The sequence below is a fragment of the Echinops telfairi genome, unplaced genomic scaffold, assembly GCF_000313985.2.
Source record: "Echinops telfairi isolate 266 unplaced genomic scaffold, ASM31398v2 ScPeMD7_18;HRSCAF=68, whole genome shotgun sequence".
In the NCBI taxonomy this organism is placed as follows: Eukaryota; Metazoa; Chordata; class Mammalia; order Afrosoricida; family Tenrecidae; genus Echinops; species Echinops telfairi.
In genome coordinates, this window is record NW_022103915.1 from 14048718 (window position 1) to 14067387 (window position 18670).

The following is an 18670-nucleotide window of genomic DNA, read 5'->3' on the forward strand; positions in this document are numbered from 1 at the left end:
TAGCAGCTCCGGCAGCCGTAAGGAGTCCACCTGTACCATGTTCAGCCAATGACATGGTCTGTGGTTCCAGTCTACACTGAGGTGCCTGGGAAACCCTGACAATCCACTTCCCCAAAGTTGGAAACTGAAAATCCCAAGGAGGACAATTCTATTCTGAGCTGGAACTGAGTTGGTGGTAGCAGCTACTTCAAGTACAGAAGAGGGCAATTCAAGGATCAGCGCAAGTATCCAGAAAGAGTTGGGGGCGGGGGTGTCACAATACAAAGGAAGAGTTGGGATACAGTGTTTCAGAGCTCCGTGAATGGGAATCTCCACCCATGGGCGAAGGAGAGCCGGAGTTTTCCGAAAGCAGAAACGGGAGGTGTCGCATCCTAGAGACCTGAGAGAGACCAGGATGCTCTCGGGAAGTGAATGGGAACGTTGTCTAGGTGGGAAACCCTCACAGGAAACCGCAAACTCGAGCCATGGTGCTCTCTGTGGGGCAGCGTCAGCAACGTGCACATCCCATTTCATCGAGGCCGGACAGACAAGAGTGGATCAGTTTCCGCCGGACACTGGCCAGTCTCCTGACTTGACCCAGATTTGGTTAAAACCAAACTCACTGCCATCAAGTTGATGGTAACTCATAGGGACCCTCTAGGTCAAGGTGGAACGGCCCCTGTGGGTTTCTGAGACTGTAACTCTATAGGTGTAGAAACTCCTGTCTTTCTCCTGAGGAGCAACTGGTGGTTTTGAACTGCTGACCTTGCAATTAGCAGCCAACTCAAAACCCCTACACCACCAAGGCTCCTCAGATTTGTTTAAAGGTGAAGAGAAATCAGGGCCACAGTAGCAGGTGCTTCTAAAAGCTATCAAAGTCAAAAATTATCAAAGTTTGATATCAAAGCTGTCAAACTCAAAAACCAAAGCGATGAAAGTCTGAAAGCTATCAAAGTCACTACCATCGAGTCAATGGCAACTCATAGTGACCCTGCAGGACAAGGTTGAACTGCCCCTGTGGTTTCCGAGACGGTCACTCGGTATGAGTTTTCTATAACTATTAAATCGTAAGCGTCCTGGTTTTGTTTCTCTGGCGAACTGTCTAACACAGGCAAAGAACGGAAAACACCCAGGACGCACAGCTCGTCTTTTGTCTCCTTGAAGCCCATTGGTCACCATCACTCCTGTGACTTCCAAAGGCCCCCCCCACGGCACGTGACCTCTGCAGTCCCGAATCTGCCTGCAAGTCTCTGGACCTACCCCTGTTTTATTTATTCCCTCATTTTCACAAAACAGCTTTATTGAGATGTAGTCTCCATCCCACACAATTCACCTGTTCCAAGCGTCTAAATGCCATGCTTCCCGCCCCCTCATCCTCCCACTCCCAGAGCAGTGCGACCACCACCCAGAACACTGCCATCACCTCAGGCAATCTCGCCCTCATTACTCCACTTATGCCCTCAAGCCCAAGCCATCGGCTCTCAATGAATCTATTTTCCGTCCTGGTACAGTTTCTGGACGTCCCCATGAATGCCCTCGGACAGTGTGTGGTCTCCGTGCTCACCATTTAGCCCCATTGTATCAGGTGTCAGGACTCCTCACCATACGGATGCTCCACACCAAACTCCCTGCTGTCCCGTGGCTGCCGACTCCTGTGACCCTGCGGGGCAGGGTATGGCTGCCCTTGTGAGCTTCTAAAACCGGAACTCTTGTTTTCAATCATTTTATTGGAAACGCTTACAGATCTCCTAACATTCCATGTTCAATCACATCACGCCGTGTGGTGCAGTGGCTGCCACAACCAGTTTTAAAACATGTTCACTCTTTTTGAACTCCTGGGTCTCAGCCTCCCTTTATCCCCTACTTCCTCCACCACACCCCCCAGGAACCCTATTCTCCTTTTAATTCTATAATTTTTTTTGCCATATCTTACACAATCCAATATATCCATTCATATACAATTCTGTTGTTCGATCCCATTGAGTGGGGTTATACATCCATCAATGCTATCCCCTCCCCTCCCCCTCTCTTCCTGTACCCTCAGGGAACCATTACTCCTGTTACTGTTTCTTAAGGATTATCTATCTTGACTTTCATGTACCAAACAATCTTAAATATACAAGTGAACATATGCAAATCTAACCTGATGAATGAGGTAAAACAAATAAGAACCATAATAGTAAGGGGAGGAAAACTGGAATTCTTTATGGGAGTAGAAAGCCTCGTCTTTCTCCCTCTGGATGGCTGTGGTTTTTAACTGCTGATGTTTTGGTTAGCAGTCCAATGAGTAACCACTATGCCACCACGACTTCTGATTTACCATATATTGCTTACCTTGTTAACTGGGGCATTAGTGGACTCTGGAACGTTGGTGGTTACCTGCTGAGCTACTAACTGCAAGGCCAGCAGTTTGAAACCAGCAGCCACTTGTCGGGAGGATGATGGGGCTTTCTACTCCTGTAAGGACACACAATCTCAGAAACTCACAGGGGCAGTTTTATCGAGTCCCCTAGGGTCGCCGTGAATCAGCATCAACTCAATGGAAGTGAGAGTTTCTAGTGGAGCTGGGCTTCATAGACTACAGTTACCAGTTTAGAACTCACCACTCTCTTCATTTAAAACAAACCGTTGGAAAGAGGAATCTGAGCAGATGGGCATCAGGGAGCCATGCGTTTCTACCTGCCTCCCAGGCAAACACCAAGAGCTAGAGGCGGTTTGCAGAGGCATCCCTAGAAGGTTCCACTGGGCTAACGCCCACCAAGGCCCTTTAAAAATTAAGCCCCAGTTCCCAAAAGGAAACGTTTTCATTCTTAAAAAAAAAATAACAACACTCTTGCCAGTGTTGGTGTGCAACACATGCCGAATGCAGTTCTTTGGACCCCAGTGCTTTTCTGATGAACTCCTTCCCATTGCCCACCGCCCCGGCCTGGTATTGGTAACTCCGACTCTCTTGTTGGCATGGCCCCCAGGCTCACATTCCTACATCATTTGCAGACGCACCACACCCTGCCCGAGCACATGGCATTCGAGCGTCTAAGAGCCTTTCCGGGTCCCTGGACACGCACACACGACGAGGTGGCACAATCGCCCCCCAGGTCTGCAGCCCCACTGTTCCAGGTCTGAGGCTCGTCTTTCCAGCCCACACCTTTTGGGAGTCATCCAAAATCAACATCAAGACCTTTGAGATGCCTCGTGTCAACTGCCGACTGCACTGGGGTTGATCCATTTTTCATTGCTATCCCGAACTTGATGCTTTTCACCATTTCCTGTCACGAGTGCAGGCTTCTCTGGTACAATCGCATGTATGAAACACCTGTTGCCGCTCGCTTTGGTGTGAACAGAAGGTATAAAGTCTTCCTGCAGCCCATCAGGGGTCCTCCCTCGGCTGTCCCATGACCTGACCAGGAGCCTTTTAACCATCCAGTTGAATGGCATGTGGGGCCTGACTCAGACATGCTTGAGTTTTTGATAAAAAGCCAAAGAATGAGATTGCTTGGTTCTCCTGTCTCTCGTAGAGGGGAATAAACACACACACACACACACACACACACACACAATCGCAGCCATTGAAGTGCCGTTGCTGTTCGTTGGGGTGAAGTCCATTAGGATTCGGGGTGACGTTGCATGTGCAGACTAGAACTGAACCATCGTGCACCCAAGGCTGGGACCTTTCAGAAGCAGATCGCCAGGCCCGTCTTCTTAGGGACCTCTGGGTGGGTTCAAACCACCCACCTTTGTGCTGGTAGGTGGACTTAGTCTGCATGTTGTTGCTATTGTTAGGTGTCACCCAGTTGGTTCTGACCCATCACGCCCCCACGCCCCACAGAACGAAACACTGCCCTGTCCTCACTGCGCCTCCTCGTCCCTGTGCCCGAGCCCATTGTTGCAGTCTGAGTGTCAGTCCATCTCGTAGAGGGTCTTCCTTCTTTTCGCTGCCCCCACAAGTTTGCAAAACATGCTGTCCTTCTCCAGGGACTGGTCTCTCCTGACAACATGTCCAAAGTATGTGAGACAAAGTCTTGCCAAGGAGCCTTCTCCTTACCTCCAAGGAGCCTTCTGGCCGCACTTCTTCAAAGACAGATCTGTTGGTCCCTTTGCCAGTCCAGGGGACTTTCAAGATTCTTCTCCAGCACCATAACTCAAAGGCATCGATTCTTCTTCCATCTTCTTCATTCAACGTCTAGCGTTCACACGCAGATGAGGCCAGTGAAAAGACCATGGCTTCGGTCAGAGGCACCTTATCCCTCAAAGCAAGCTCCTTGCTTAACAGCATCTAAAGAGGTCCTGTGCAGCAGAGTCACCCAATACAGAGCCTCGTTTCATCTCTTGATTGTTTGCATGCAGGTTGTTAGCTCACGTGCCAACGCTCTGCAAGGATTGCATCAGGAGGTTCTGGATAGAATGAGAAAAAAAGTGGAACTAAACTCAACATCATAAAAGAGACCAGGCTGCAAAGTCAGATAGAGGCTGGTGGAATGTCTGAGATTGTGGGTGTCAGCCCCGCTTCAAGTCTAGCCTGGAACTCACTGGCCTCTTAGCTTCACTGATAGAAAGGTCTACAAGAGGAACAGTAATACAAGGGGGAGCGGGCATGTTATGCACACCCTAGAACAATCCACTGAGGTCAAAAGGGCAGCATTCACTCAAGGAAAACGTTCAGGAGCGTTGGGAAAGCAGAGGAATGGAAGCAGGAAGCGGAGAGAGGAAGGGGGATCCGCGATGCAGCATCGCGGGGATGCAAAGATGAGATGCAAAGATGAGACGAAATGGACCGTGTCTGATTGTTGACTGTAAAACTGCTGATCTGCTCTGTAAACCTTCCCATAACAAGTAAACACACACACACACACACACACACACACACACACACACACACCTCAAATTCCAACCAGGGCCAGGCAGGAAATCAAACAAGAGTGAGGGCGGCTATGAATAATGGGTGACAGGCTGGGGTGGGATTGGACTGGAGGGTGCAGGGGGTTCCCAAAAGAGCAAAGCCACAACACCGCTCCAGTGAGTGGTTGGTCCGTGGGGGCAGGTGGTCCCAGTATGTCTTGATGATCTGACATCTAAAGTTTGGGTGGGAAATCTGATTTTTTAAAGCTGACAATGAATCCCGATTTTTCGCCCATAGACTGGTGCCCACCACTGGTGTTCGTGCTGGCTGGCCCAGCTAGGAGAGCCGACCATGCACACTTCTTCTCTGTTCTGTCGTCCACCCTCAGTGACTTCACACTGGTGGCCCGAGATCGGTCGTTGTGGAAGTATTGACACCACAGAAATTGGCCAACTCAAGGCTGGTGTTTTGCTTTGTTTTTAAAAGCTGGCTGTCAAACATGTACCAGCACACCACTCTGATGGCTCCTTAAGCATGCCGCCTGCGGTACAAGCTTCTGATGGAAACACGGAACAAACCGTGGTAGGTAACTATGAACAAGGTGGACATAGTCACAAAGTTGTATTAACAACGGAGAGCACCGGGGGGCACGGAAACCGCTGGGCAGGCTTTGCCTGTCATCTCCTATGCCCGTGCTAGCCAGTCCCCGCCCACCAGCGGGTAGAGGGGCTCAGAGTACAGGGACATAGATACAGGGAGGCTGCTCCGAGCCAAAGCCCACCACGTGATGAAACAACAAACTGCGCAAGCTCATTAAGAACGTATTTTCTTCCCTTCTGCAAACTGTCTTCTCACTTGCTGCTGAGGTCCTTTGGCTCAGTGTTAGCTCCCTTTCACTGGCCCTCGACGTTGCCAAGCATGAAGTTCTTCTCCAGGGAGCAGGCCTTCCTGAAAGCATGGCCAAAGCCTGGCCATCCTTGCTTCTGAGGAGGATGCTGACTGCTCTTCTTCCAAGACTGAAGTACTCATTCTTCTGACAGCCCCTTGACAATACCTTAATGCAGGGTTCTCAACCTGTGGGTCGAGACCCCTTTGGGGGTCGAATGACCCTTTCACAGGGGTCGCCTAAGACCATCAGAAAACACATATTTCCAATGGTCTTAGGAACCGAGACACCGCTCCTCTATCCGTCTCCAGGCAGGTCCGCCCACATGCAGATATGCCCACATACTCATATCTGGCCTGAAGACATCATCCGCCAATCCCATCACATATGCCCCGTACAAATACTGGCGTATGTGACAGGGTTGGCGCCATAATGTACTTATGCGGACCAGTCACATGTGTAGAGAGCAGCTACTGTGTCGAGAGCAGTGCTGTGTTGAAAGCAGCAGTATTGGAGGTAAAACGACACTTCGTGAATTATAATTACATATTGTTTCTGTGATCACTCATTATGCTTTAATTATGCTCAATTTGTAACAATGAAAATACATCCTTCGTATCAGATATTTACATTACGATTCATAACAGTGGCAAAACTAGTTATGAAGTAGCAATGAAAATAATTTTATGGTTGGGGGTCACCACCACAGGAGGACCTGTATTGAAGGGTCGAGGCATGAGGAAGGTGGAGAACCGCTGCCTTACTGCGATGCAGTCACTCCTCCTGGGCCTTCCTCATTCGTTCTCCAGTGGGCCCACCCATACAAACCCCAAACCACTCGCTGCTGTGCAGCCGGTGCCTGTGTATATGAGGTGGCGGAGTATCGGGGCTTTGATCAGCTAGCTGCCCCTTAATCCTCCAAGCGACACCTTCACTTCGGGAACAGACTTGCCCAGGCAATAATATGCCCTTTGATTTCTCGGCGGCAGTTCCCATGGGCATTAACTCTGGATCCACATAAAATGACTCTTTGACAACGTCCATCTTTTCTCTGCCTATCATGACGTGGCTGAGGGCCCGTTGTGAGGGGTTTTGTTCTTTATGCTAAATCGTAACCCACATTGCTGTTTGATCGGCATCAGTCAGTGCTTCACGTTCTTTTTGCTCTCAACAACTAGGCCGTGCCATCCGCACATCACAGGTTGTCGATGAATCGACCTCCAATCTTGATGTCACATTCTTCCCACGGTCCGGTTTCTCGGATCATTTGCTCAGCATGCAGATTAAATCAATCTGGGGAAAGTATACAGCCCAGACACACACCTTTCCTGATCTTAAGCAAGGCAGCATCCTCTTTAATAAGAGTTCGATAAGCAGTGAAATCCATGCACTGAATGGACATGCACAAACCACCCAATGAACGATGCGATTTGGGTTGTGTTTGGTAGGGCTGGAGCGCTCCAAAATGCTGTAACATTAAAGAGAAAACTAGCTGAGCTATGTACTGCTACCAGGATACCAAGAAATACCCAGGAAAGGACAAAGAGAATTCTGCAAAATGAGCATTCTCAAATCATGATGTGATAATTTTAGAAATAAATCAAAGCATAATTATATAGGCAGCCACACAAAACCATTTTGAAAAGCAGCCTTTTGAATAACATTTGAGATGAGTTTAAGGGCTACACAGAGAACGGATGAGAATATTTATCTCAACTCCGGAAGGGACATGAATTTATGAAAACCTATAGAAAAACAACATGTCTGTCAAAATGAGTATATTTGGCTATCTGAGAGTCTTTTAACGCTATGAAAAAATATAAATACAACTAGTGGGGAATAAAATGGTGACACGACGGAATGAATATTTTTTGGGTATACAAACCGTTAACAAAACCCCTGGCGGTGCTTCGGGTCAGGCTCTGAAGGGGGGAAATGAGGCTGATTTGCTCCCATAAAGATTTACAGTTTCCAAACCCTGTGTAGGGGGCTGAGTTGTTAGGAATGAGAATAGACTGGATTGCAGTGGGCGTGGTGTGATGGTCAGTTATGCCTCTAGCAAGAACGGATGATCTAATGGTCAAGCACTCACAGCTACTCGAGAGGTTGCTGAGTCGAGCGCACCCCAGCGGTTCTGGGAGACAGAGCAAGGGAGGTCTGTTCCTACAACTCGTCAACCCAATGGGACAGCTCTCCTGTCACACGGGGTCAGTATGCATTGAAAGCAAGTCAAGAGAACTCAACAACAAGAACAACTGCCTCATTAGAACAGGTAAGAATTTGAAGGGACCCCTTAGCCCATGAGGTATCTCCTTAGACACCCCAGAGGCCCTCTGAGCTTGGAGCACGGGTTGCGAACCATTTCCTGGTTGGTCTGTGACTGACTCAATGTGACCATGACTTCCATCGGGTGGTAAACACAGGCAGGGACTCAAGACACAAGTCACCTCGGGGCCAAGATGCCAACAGGCAGAATCAGGATGCGACCTCTGTGATCAATTATCATCTCTGAATTAGAGATAGAAGTCTTGGCGCAGGTGCCGGCTGTCCTGGTAACACCCCTTGTTGTCATGGTAATAGAAGAGTAGACAGTGTGTGCTGTGCTTAAGCCAGAGTGTTACAGCGTTTATGATTGCTCTGGTTGTTAGCTGCTGTTGAGTTCACCCCAACTCATGGCGACAGTGACCCCATGTACAATGGATGGCCCTGGCCATCCCCATGATCAGTCGAAAATCAGACTATTGCGAGACACAGGGTTTCCAGCGGTTAGCTTTCAGAAGTCGACAACCAGATTCTCCTTCCTAGTCCTTCTTAGTCTGGAAGCTCCCTTGAAACTGGTTCAGCATCATAGCTGCCTGCCATCCTCCAGAGACAGACAAGTGGTACCTGCAGAAGGGCTGCGTTGGCTCAGAATGGAATGTGGATGTTCCATGCGGAAAGTTAAATTCTACCACCGACGCCAGCTACCCTATAGTTTTTTATTATGCACAACAATATAAAATAAAATTACCTCTAACTCCCAACTCAAACCCTTTGAAGATGGGTGAGCCAAGTGGTTTCCTCACACACATGGGACCGTGTCTGAGAAATGGGGTCAAAAGGGAAAACCCAAACAAGGGCGACTCACGACACCCGTGGGGAGCAATGTGAATGGGGAAAGTGATGAGAGTGTAAAAGTCTTCCGTTCCTTGAAACGGCTAATGTGCTGAGTTCACCTTCGGGGGTGACCCAGGGTCCCGCTCACCAGGCCCTTGAGTGAAATGCAAAGTCAACACGCTCCTGTGAAGCCAGCCCCCAGAGCTCTCCGTCCTTGTCATTTCCAGTGGGAAGGAACCAGTGGCAGGGCGCTCACGGGTGATCGGAGTTTCCCCTGGGACTTGGGCTCTTGACTTAAGCTGTCAGCAGTCTGGCTGAGCAGCATGACCGAGACCCAACCCAAACTCACTGCCACAGAGTCCAGCCGATTTACAGCCACCCTACTGGACTGGCTAGAACTGTCTCTGTGGGTTTCCAAGCCTGTAATTCTTTCCAGAAGTAGAAAGTCTCGTCTTCCAACACTGGTTAAAATATAGCATCTGAAACCCTGTAGCAGGTCCCACTGCTCCCTCACGTCCCACACCTGCTATCCAAGGTACACTCACCTACACTCTGACCACAGGGCCTCTCTTCCAAGGAGGGATGATCAATGAAAAGGCTGGGGATCATCAGAGAATGGGGATATTAAACCCTTGAAGTATGATGTAGACAAACCAACCTGTCTTGGAAGAAGCCTGGCCAGAGTGCTCTACAAGGAGAGGATGGCAAGCATTTGTCTTACATACTGTGCATGTGATGTCGGGAGACTGGTCCCTGGAGAAGAACCTCGTGCTTGGTAAAGTGGAGGGGCAGCCAAAAAAGAGGACGGCCCCTCAATGAGATGGATGGACACAATGGCTACAACGGCGGGCTCAGGCAGAGAAGCCATTGCAAAGAGGGAGCCGGGCAGGGCAGTGGTGCGTTCTGTGGGGCACAGGGTCGCTGTGGCTCAGAACCAGTTCAAGGGCACCTGACAACAACAAACACTGCGCGGCTGTGAGCCAGGGTAGTTACGGAGCCCATGGTGCAGTTGGCTTACATTCTGACGGGATGTAGTTCTTCCTTCGCAGGGAAACGCATGGGAAGCAAAGATGGAGAGCATTGTGGTTGGGAGGAAGGGTGGAAGAGGAAATCATGCTATTTCACAATATTAAGAGATGAACATGTGCATGCCCCGATGCTGGACTGTGATCACTGTGCCCTGGGCTCGAACAGTTCAAGTCAAGATGGCGATGTTTTCCATGTAGGAAGCCCATCATTAGCAAAAGCCAGGGTTCTTGGAACAGGTGACTTTTGGGAAGCCGGCTCCCTGGAGAGACGGCTTCCTGGCCTGCCTTGCACAAACTCTCTCCGGCGACTCTTGCTGCAGGTCCCTGGCACCTGGCCACACGTGGCCCCGTAGCTATATCTTCACCCCCACCCACCACCGTTCCTGTTTAAAAACTACTGCTGTGACAGGAAGCGTAGAGCTGATGGGAGAACAGGAACAAGACAAAAGTTGCCCCCGTAAGGGATGTTTGGAGGGAAAATCATTTCTAAGCCTAAAAAGGAAGTTAAGCGGCCGCAAGGAAAAGACTGCAGGCATGCAATGAACAAGGTGTCTCTGGCTAAGCAGGAGGCCTGGTGGTGCAGTGGTTTCGCAGTGGGATGCTAACCTCAAGGCCACCTGTTCTACAGCACCAGCTGGAGGAAGACGAGGCTTCCTGCAGTCGTGGAAACCCACAGGGACGGTTCCACCCTGCCCTACAGGGTCGCTATGGGCCGGCAGGGAAGGCTGAGCAACACAGCATCAACACTGAGCAGAAGGCAAAACGGGGGGTGGGAGAGGCTGGCATACACATGACAAGAGGGTAAATACTTCAACTATAAAGCGCCAATGTTACGGAATTGAATTGGGCTCCCCTAAAAATATGTGTATTGAAACCTTAGCCCCTATACCTTGGCAGACGCCGCTGAGTGTGTTAGCTTATTGAGGCGATGCTGGTGCAGGGTGGACCCTAAACTGCTGAATTCGAAAGCGAGCAGAAATGAGACCGAGACCCCACACAGCAGGAAGAGGAAGGCAGACAGCTGAGACAAATGGGTGGACTTGCTTCGGAATGGCAAGCATGGCTGGCAGCTTCCCGAGGCGGAACTGGACAGAGAAGGGCCTCCTCCTTGAGCCTCACCCAGGGGCGGGGGCTCTGGGCTCCCGAATCATGAGTGAAAACATCTCCTCTGGAGCCACCACTCGCCGTGTTTCCATTCCGGCAGCCGATCTAACAAACACACACACATGGACATATTCATGAAACAGCATCACCCAGCTCCCCCTAGAGAAACAGAGGTGGGATGAGCTAGTTGATCGAGCGAGCATGAACTTTAAGTATTTTAAATATATATTTCAAACGAATCAACTTGAATATTGATAAGACTCAAAACTCAAAGTCAGTACCATGGAATCGATTCTGACCACTGTACGGCCCCCGTACAGGGCAGGGTAGAGCTGCCCCTGTGGGTGTCTGAGACTGTATGGCAGTATTCCGTATGGGAGCAGAAAGCCTCCAGAAAGCCTCGTCTTTCTCCTGCAGAGGAGCTGCTGGTTTCAAACTGCTGACCTTGCAATTAGCAGCCCAATGTATAACCCACTCCATCACCAGGGCTAATTTGGATGAGATTATTTTTCATTTAATTATCAGGAGATTACTGGCAATACCACACAGTACCAAAGTACCACACCATGCACATGGCGGTGCAAAGGCTAAGAGCTTGGCTGTTCACCAAAATGTTAGTGGTTCAAACCCAGCCACCCACTCCACAGGAGAAAGACCTGGCGAGGAGACTCTGACCCCCTTACTTTGGACGCCTCATTAAGACTAGTCAAGAGAAGGGGGCACCAAGTTTGGGAGCGGGCCAGCCAAAGTGAGGGATGCTCTCACGGAGATGGACTGACACAGAGCTGCAGCAACCAACGGGGCGGCCTTGTAACTGCCGATGGCCTGGGACCGGGAAGCAGCTCGTTCAGCTGTGCAGACGGTCTCCACCGGGTCACAGCCAGGGAACAGCTAGCACCCAGAGCAAGTCATCTCCCATTGCGCCAAGGTCGGAGATCTGGGAGTAGCCCTTCTGAGAGTGGGGTATAGATGGATGCTGTCTGGGAGAAGGAGCATGGAGCACAGGAGTGACCTCTTGGTGGGGTTAGTCACGAGAGCGCCCCAAGGTGAGTGGAGGACACAAATCCAACATAGGAGGGGGAGACTGCACAGTAGGGGCACTGTGGTAGTCCAGTGTCCTTGCCCGGGGCCATTCTAAGGTGTGTGCTCTAGACTATGCCTCAGAAAACCAAGCCAAACCCACCCAGTGACCCTACAGAACAGAGTAGAACTGCCCCCGCGGGTCCCTGAGACGGTGAGATCTTGACAGGAGTAGAAAGCCTTTTTCCTCCAGTAGAGCTGCTGGTGGTTTCAAACTGTTGACCTTGTGGCTAGCAGCCCAATGTGTAACCACCATGCCTCCTAACCCTCCTTAAAGAAGGACCTATCCACTCTCTTGCCATCTGCCATACTGCTGTTAGAACAGTAAAGAAGCTCTTCCTGACTTGTTGGCATGTTCACAGTGAAAGCCCGTGTGAGGAGGCAGTCAACGGCGGGAGAGATCATCACCAGCTTAGCTGGGTCATGGTTCACGGTGGTTTGGCAAGTATGCAACCAGGCAACTTCACAAGTATGTGATGATGTAAGCTCGGAGGTCATGCCATGATGTCATTGGGCAGTTGTGTGATGATGTCATCTGGAAGCTATCTGAGGATGTGCCATGATGTGGTCATCCTCCATTTTCGCTCACGCTGATGTTCACAGAACGACCTGGTCTTTGGACCTCACGATGTTGGTAAGTGAGGAGTGGGTGTATTTCCAATATCTGGTCTCACTCACTTCTGGACTCAGAAGAGGACTGTATTATGCTCGCCCCTTAATGTTCAGGGTGGTCATGAGGTTTGATTTGGCCAATGAATTGTGTCACATGGTGGTGGCTCTACAATCCAAGAAGCCTGAGTCACGGAGGTAACTCAGGGGAGCCAGGGCAGGGAAGTCAGAAGCTAATTCCATTATGTTCAAGTGTGGCGGTTTAGGAGGTAGGTAGTGACCGCAGCCTACCCTGACCGATACAATATGGCAACCACCTACAAAGGCAAACTTAGAACCATGCTCTCTGACAAAAGTCTACCTGAGAGCAAAGGTATCCACAGATCAATCGCAGGCTGCCTGCTCCGCGACTTGCCTGGGTAGTTTCCGTTTCTTCCTGTAGCAGGTCTGATCAGCAGTTTCTTTCAAAACCAACGTAACCTGAGTTGTGTGGTCCCTTCTGCTCTGACGCTGAAAGCCCAGGTCTCAATTAGACAGCCGCTGGATAACATCTCCAACCAAATTCTCTGAGAAGATGGGGTTTGGTGGGGTGGGGGTGGGGGTGAAGATTCAGGCTTTCCATTTTCTGATGAGCGGGATGCTAATCTGGTTCATGACTGTCTGCCACAAAGCTGGTGGCCACATTGGAAGCAGGACTCAGCCTTGTCCCTGCCCTGCCCTGCCCACATGCCTTGGGGCCTTTCCTGGACACACCGGCCTGGCTTCCAACGGCCGGGGTGGAAGGGTTGCCACGAACTGCTCGTGGAGTCAGGTTGGAAGTCCTGAGGGTGTCTCTCCCCCGAGAGCAGCTTGAAGGAGCCCAGGTGGTGCTGTGGGGTAAGCACTGTGCTGCTCACCACAAAGTCAGTGGTTCAAACCCACCCGCCACTCCACAGAAGAAAGACGAGGCTTTCTGCTCCAGAAAAGACAGCTGTCTAGTCTCAGAAACCCACAGGGGAAGATCTCCCCTGTCCCTCGGGGGGCTATGAGCCAGGAGCAAATGGGTTTAGTTTGGGGATCAGCTTTCAGGGCGCTTGGGGTGCTCAGTTGCAAACGGAAAGATCACAGTTGTAGCCCACCAGCTGTCCACGGGGGAGATGGGGTAGCCTGCTGCTGTAAAGATCTCACCTAGGAAACCTAAAGGATCCCTATGAATTGAAATCGACTAGAGGGCAGGGGGTTTCCTTTTGATTCTGGGGGCCATTTGAAGGATCTCTGGTAGTCCTGCATCCCTGCTAACCGAAAGGCCATCGGTTCAAGCCCATCTCCCCCTTCCTCAAGAGAAGGGTGTGGCCATCTGCTCCTGCAAAGATTACAGCCTACAGGGGAGTTCCACTTTGTCCTGTAGGGTCCTTATGAGTCAGCATCGACTCGACAGCAGTGGTTTTTGTTCAGGGAGCACTGTGGGTTAAGGGCCCATCTGCTAACCAAAAGGTTGGCAGTTCAAACACATCTGGGTGCCCCCCAGGGGCAAAAACCTAGCAATCTGTCCACAAAGATTCTAGCCATGAAGCCCTGTGGGGCACCTCTACTGTGTAGGGTCAAGAATGGCTTCAATGACACCAAACGACAGGGCAGCACTTAGCCAGTGGCCAACAGCTGTGGGTGTATAAATACTCCGGTGCCCGGCCGTGAGCTAACTGGGAGCTCGTGCTTCGTGTTGTGCCCAAGCTCCCCTTGACCTCTTGATCCCCCTTCTCCTGCTGCTACCTGTGTGCCCTGCACCTCCTAACCAGCGGCTCAGTTCTCGGCTTTTTCTGCAGCCCAACCACAGGGAACGCCTCTCTCTAGCAGCTGCCTGGACCCATCTCTCACCACATGTTTGCATGCCTTATCCTTGGGCCTCCCGCTTTACTTCTATCTTCTGGTGACTTCCCAGGACACCTTCTTGTGGCTGCCGGCCTCCTGGCTGACTCTGCAAAGAAGGCCTGCTGATGGACTGAGTCTGTAGAAGAAAGCTACCCTTGTGTCATCCTCCAGACAACCCAACCCAACCCAAACTCATAGCCGTCGGGCCGATCCGACGCACAGCGACCCTGTAGGACAGGGTAGAACTGCCTCTGTAGGTTTATGAGACGGTAATGCTTTATGGGAGTAGAGAGCCTCATCTTTCTCCAGAGAAGTGGCTGGTGGTTTTGAACTGTGGACCTTATGGTGAGCAGCCCAATGAATAACCCATTACACCACCAAGGATCCTTCCCATCATGTAATGTGAAGATAAAGATGTACTATATAAATTGTTTATGGGATCTGGTCCCAATTTACTTACACACACACACACACACACACACACACACACACACACACACACTACATATATGGATAGAAAAGGCAGAAAGAAACACACCACAATGTGAACTTGGGATGATGATGCTACAGATATTTTTATTTGTCCCTCTTCCTACTTTATTTCGCAACACACAGGAAGCTCTCGTTTCTTCATGCAATGGGGCTCCCCAGGCCTGCCCTGTGGACGTCGTGGTGAGAAGGGTGAAGGAGATCCCCTGCTGAGCGCAGCAGATCACAGACCTACCTCAGCCGGTGAAGAGTGGCCAGCGCTGTGATTGCAACACTCCCCATCGAGGGGGAAAAACCAACCAGGCCACTGAGAAGGGAATGGTTAGGCTTAGACAGGGGCCTTCGCTTAGGTCAGCTCCTCTGCCTCACACAATTGTCCTGCGATGGGGCAGACCCCGGGGGATGGGGTGGGGAGGGTGCAGGATCAGAATTTACTGAACTCTGTGGACACCTGGGAGAAGGCTGGGGCACACAGAAAGAGAGACTTGATCGCCCGGGCGGCAGAAGCAAGACCGGGGGCTCCATCTCAGGACTCAACACGGGCCCCGTCCTACTCCACTGCGCTTTCCGCATTGCCTAAGCCTGTATCCTACCAGCTCTTGACTTTCTAGGGCCAGACTGCACCAGTGTCCACCCGCCTGTGCCCATCCTCTGCTCCTTCCTCCCCCGTCTGGGGGTTGTGCCAAGGGCTGCCTGCTGGCCCCCAATCTCCCACTAAAAATGAGCACAGCAGACTCAAGGGGCGTGCTATCACCACCCCTTCCTCCCCAAGCTCCTCCACCGTGGAAAGCCCAGAACTGTCTTCTGAAAAAATGATGCCTTGTGGGATTTAGGGAATCCCATGAAGTGATCGAGTGAGTACTGGGGTTTAGGCGAGAAGTGTGTGTGTGTGTGTGTGTGTGTGTGTGTGTGTGTGTGTGTGTGTGTGTGTGTGTGTGTGTGTGTGTGTGTTGGGGGTGGGGGTATTACCCCTTGTCCTTCCATGAGAACCCTTGTTGTGGGCCTCATGGAGAATGGTCTGGAGCAGGGGTCCTCAAACTTTTTAAACAGGGGGCCAGTTCACTGCCCCTCAGACCATAGGAGGGCCGGACTACAGTTTAAAAAAAAAACTGTGAACAAATTCCTATGCACACTGGACGAGTCGGCTGCTAAGCAGGACACGCAGGACACCTGGCTGGCTGGATAAATGTCCTCGGTGGGCCGCCTGTGGCCCGTGGGCCATAGTTTGAGGACCCCTGGTCCAGAGAGCAGTCTTTGCTCGCACCTGGTTATCCTGGAGATGCTGCAGTTCCCCTGCTGGAGGAAAGGATGCCCAGCCCAGGGTGGGACCTGGGAGCTGGCCGGTGCAAGGCAAAGCACCTGGGGGGGGGGGCGGTCTGTGTGTCCCTGACCACCCACTAGCCAAGGAGACGCTGAATGGGCACCTAGACTTGGAAAGTGCTGTGGGGTCCATCAGACAAGGCCCAGCTCCCCTGCGCTCTGCGATCCTCCTCCCAGACAATCTACACAGCTCGCTGGGGCCTGGGAGCCTCTAGAGGGTTGGCAGGCTCCTCGAGAAAGCCCGGGGGACGTCCTTGCCCAGCACCCAGTGTCTGCACCCTGGGCCCCTGTGAGCCTCTGTCTCGGCCCCTGGTGTTCTGGCGCTCCGTCTACCCTTTCAAAGCCGCCACCTCGGCACCATCTTCCCAAATGCTCTTCTTGCCACTGAATTTCTCTAGGGCTCCCCTGGCCCTCACCATTTGATTATGCACGAAGGGGTCAGTCTTCAGGGATGTGTGCAAAGACTCATCTCTTCACCTTGGCTGGGGAACAAAGCCATGACTGGCTATAGCCACGCCACACACACCCTTGCTCCTGGTGGCTGTAAGAATCGTCCCCGGTCCTTTGTCTGGCAATGCAGGTCCTCCTTCATCCTTGAGATGAGATAAGGAGCCTTCCTTCCCTTCCTCCCACTACCTCCCCACCCCTGCCCCCCCTCCCCGGACCAGCCACTGAAGGCCACTCTCCCATTCTGAGCGCAACCACTTTCCTCTCAATCCTAAATCATGCTGAGTGTCAAGGACCCAGGCCCGCTACAGTAATAACATGGGCATCCAAACAAACCCCCATACCTCAGTGCTCCCAATGTGGCAGCGTAAGTTTCCCGGGGTGGGGGGGGGCAGTGGGTTAAGGGGTAGGCTGCTGTTAACCAGCAGGTCCATTGTTCAAACCCACCAGCAGTTTCTGCGGGAGAAAGATGAAACTGTCCGGTCCTGCAAAGACTTAGCATGTCAGAAAACCTAAGGAACAGACGGGTCCCGCCACGGTCAATGCAGAGAAGACGGGGGGCTTTCACCTGGCCACAATCAATGCTCATGGAAGCAGCTGGCCGGAGGCCAGAGGATGTGTGCACTGCCCTGGGTCAATCTGCTGCACGAGACCTCGTGACAGGGTTGAAAAGCAAGCAGATTACTTTGAGGACTGAGGGGGGGCCTGCCCCACGCCATGGTCTTTTCAATCAGTTCCTACGCATGTCAACGTTACACACAGACTAAGGAAGATCAAAGAAAAACCGATGCGTTTGAACTATGTGCTGGCAAAGAATACCGAAAGTCCCACGGACCGACCGCGCCAAGAACACCCAGCTCTGTCTTGGAAGGAGTAGATGGGGAGACTTCATCTCACGCACTGCAGGCTTGTTGTCAGGAGAGACCAGTCCCTGGAGAAGGAAGTCATGCTTGGTAGAGAGGAGGGCAGCCAAAAAGGAGGAAGGCCCTTCATGAGCTGGACTGACACGGTGGCTGTAACCAGGGGCTCACAGAGAAGAACAACTGTGTGGGTGGCACGGGCCGGGCAGCGTATTGTTCTGTTGTGCGCAAAGTGGCTAAGGGGCAGAAGCGACTTGATGGCCGTGGATTTCATTGATAACATTCTCTCCCCCAAAGCCCCCCAACCTCAATGCTTGACTTCTAACTAGACTGCAAGTCTCTGCTGGCTGCAACTCCGACTTCTAGCCCTCAATCTCACCGGCGTCAGGGTAGAGCTGGGCCCAATTCCTCAGCAGTGGCTGGCCAGCACCCCAGTCCCACCCCGCCACCGCCCCACGGTGAGTGGAGGCAAACCGTTAACCGATTGGGTAGCTGCTGAGTGGGTGGACCCTTGGCTTCTCCCAGGGACGCACACCTCCTGGGGATTCGGTGAAAGTGCAGATTCCATTCCCGTGGTCTGGGGAGAGGCCAGGGGCCCTACCTTTCCAACAGGCCCCAGAGTGATGCCGGTGCCCCAGGCCCAGCGATCGCACTCGCAGCAGCCCGGAGGCGGCCCCACCTGTTGAGGAGGCAGCAGCTCCCAGGTGTTTTTCCACCATGGGCGACGCCGCGGGCGAGGCTCCCGCGCCGCGGCTCACTTACCTATGGTGGACACCACGGTGCCCACGAAGTAGAAGGCGCCGGTGAAGTCCCAGCGCGGGCGGGCGCTGTCCACGCGGACGCCGGCCGCGGTGGCTTCCTCGTAGAGGCGGAGGAAGCCGCGCAGCTCGTCGCGGCTCAGGTTGTGGCGGCGGCTGAAGTTGGCCAGGCGCCCCTCCCAGCGCTGCTTGGCCTGCCGCTCGTGCGCCAGTTCCAGCGCCGAGAAGACGGCGGCGCCGCCCAGCAGGTAGAGCACGATGAGCGCGGCCAGGAGCAGGAAGCGCGCGTTGTCCTCGCGGACGCCGGCCGCGGTGGCTTCCTCGTAGAG

General features: G+C 52.2%; 1 protein-coding gene across 1 annotated transcript in view; it reads right to left on the minus strand.

Annotated features, from left to right (window-relative positions):
• The window catches only part of KCNK13 (potassium two pore domain channel subfamily K member 13), a 106144-nt gene that overhangs the window by 81511 nt on the left and 5963 nt on the right, over positions 1-18670 (minus strand). The window contains exon 3 of the mRNA XM_030885008.2: positions 18346-18634. Within this exon, the coding sequence (XP_030740868.1) occupies positions 18346-18634 (289 nt within the window). The remainder of the gene's footprint in view (positions 1-18345; positions 18635-18670) is intronic.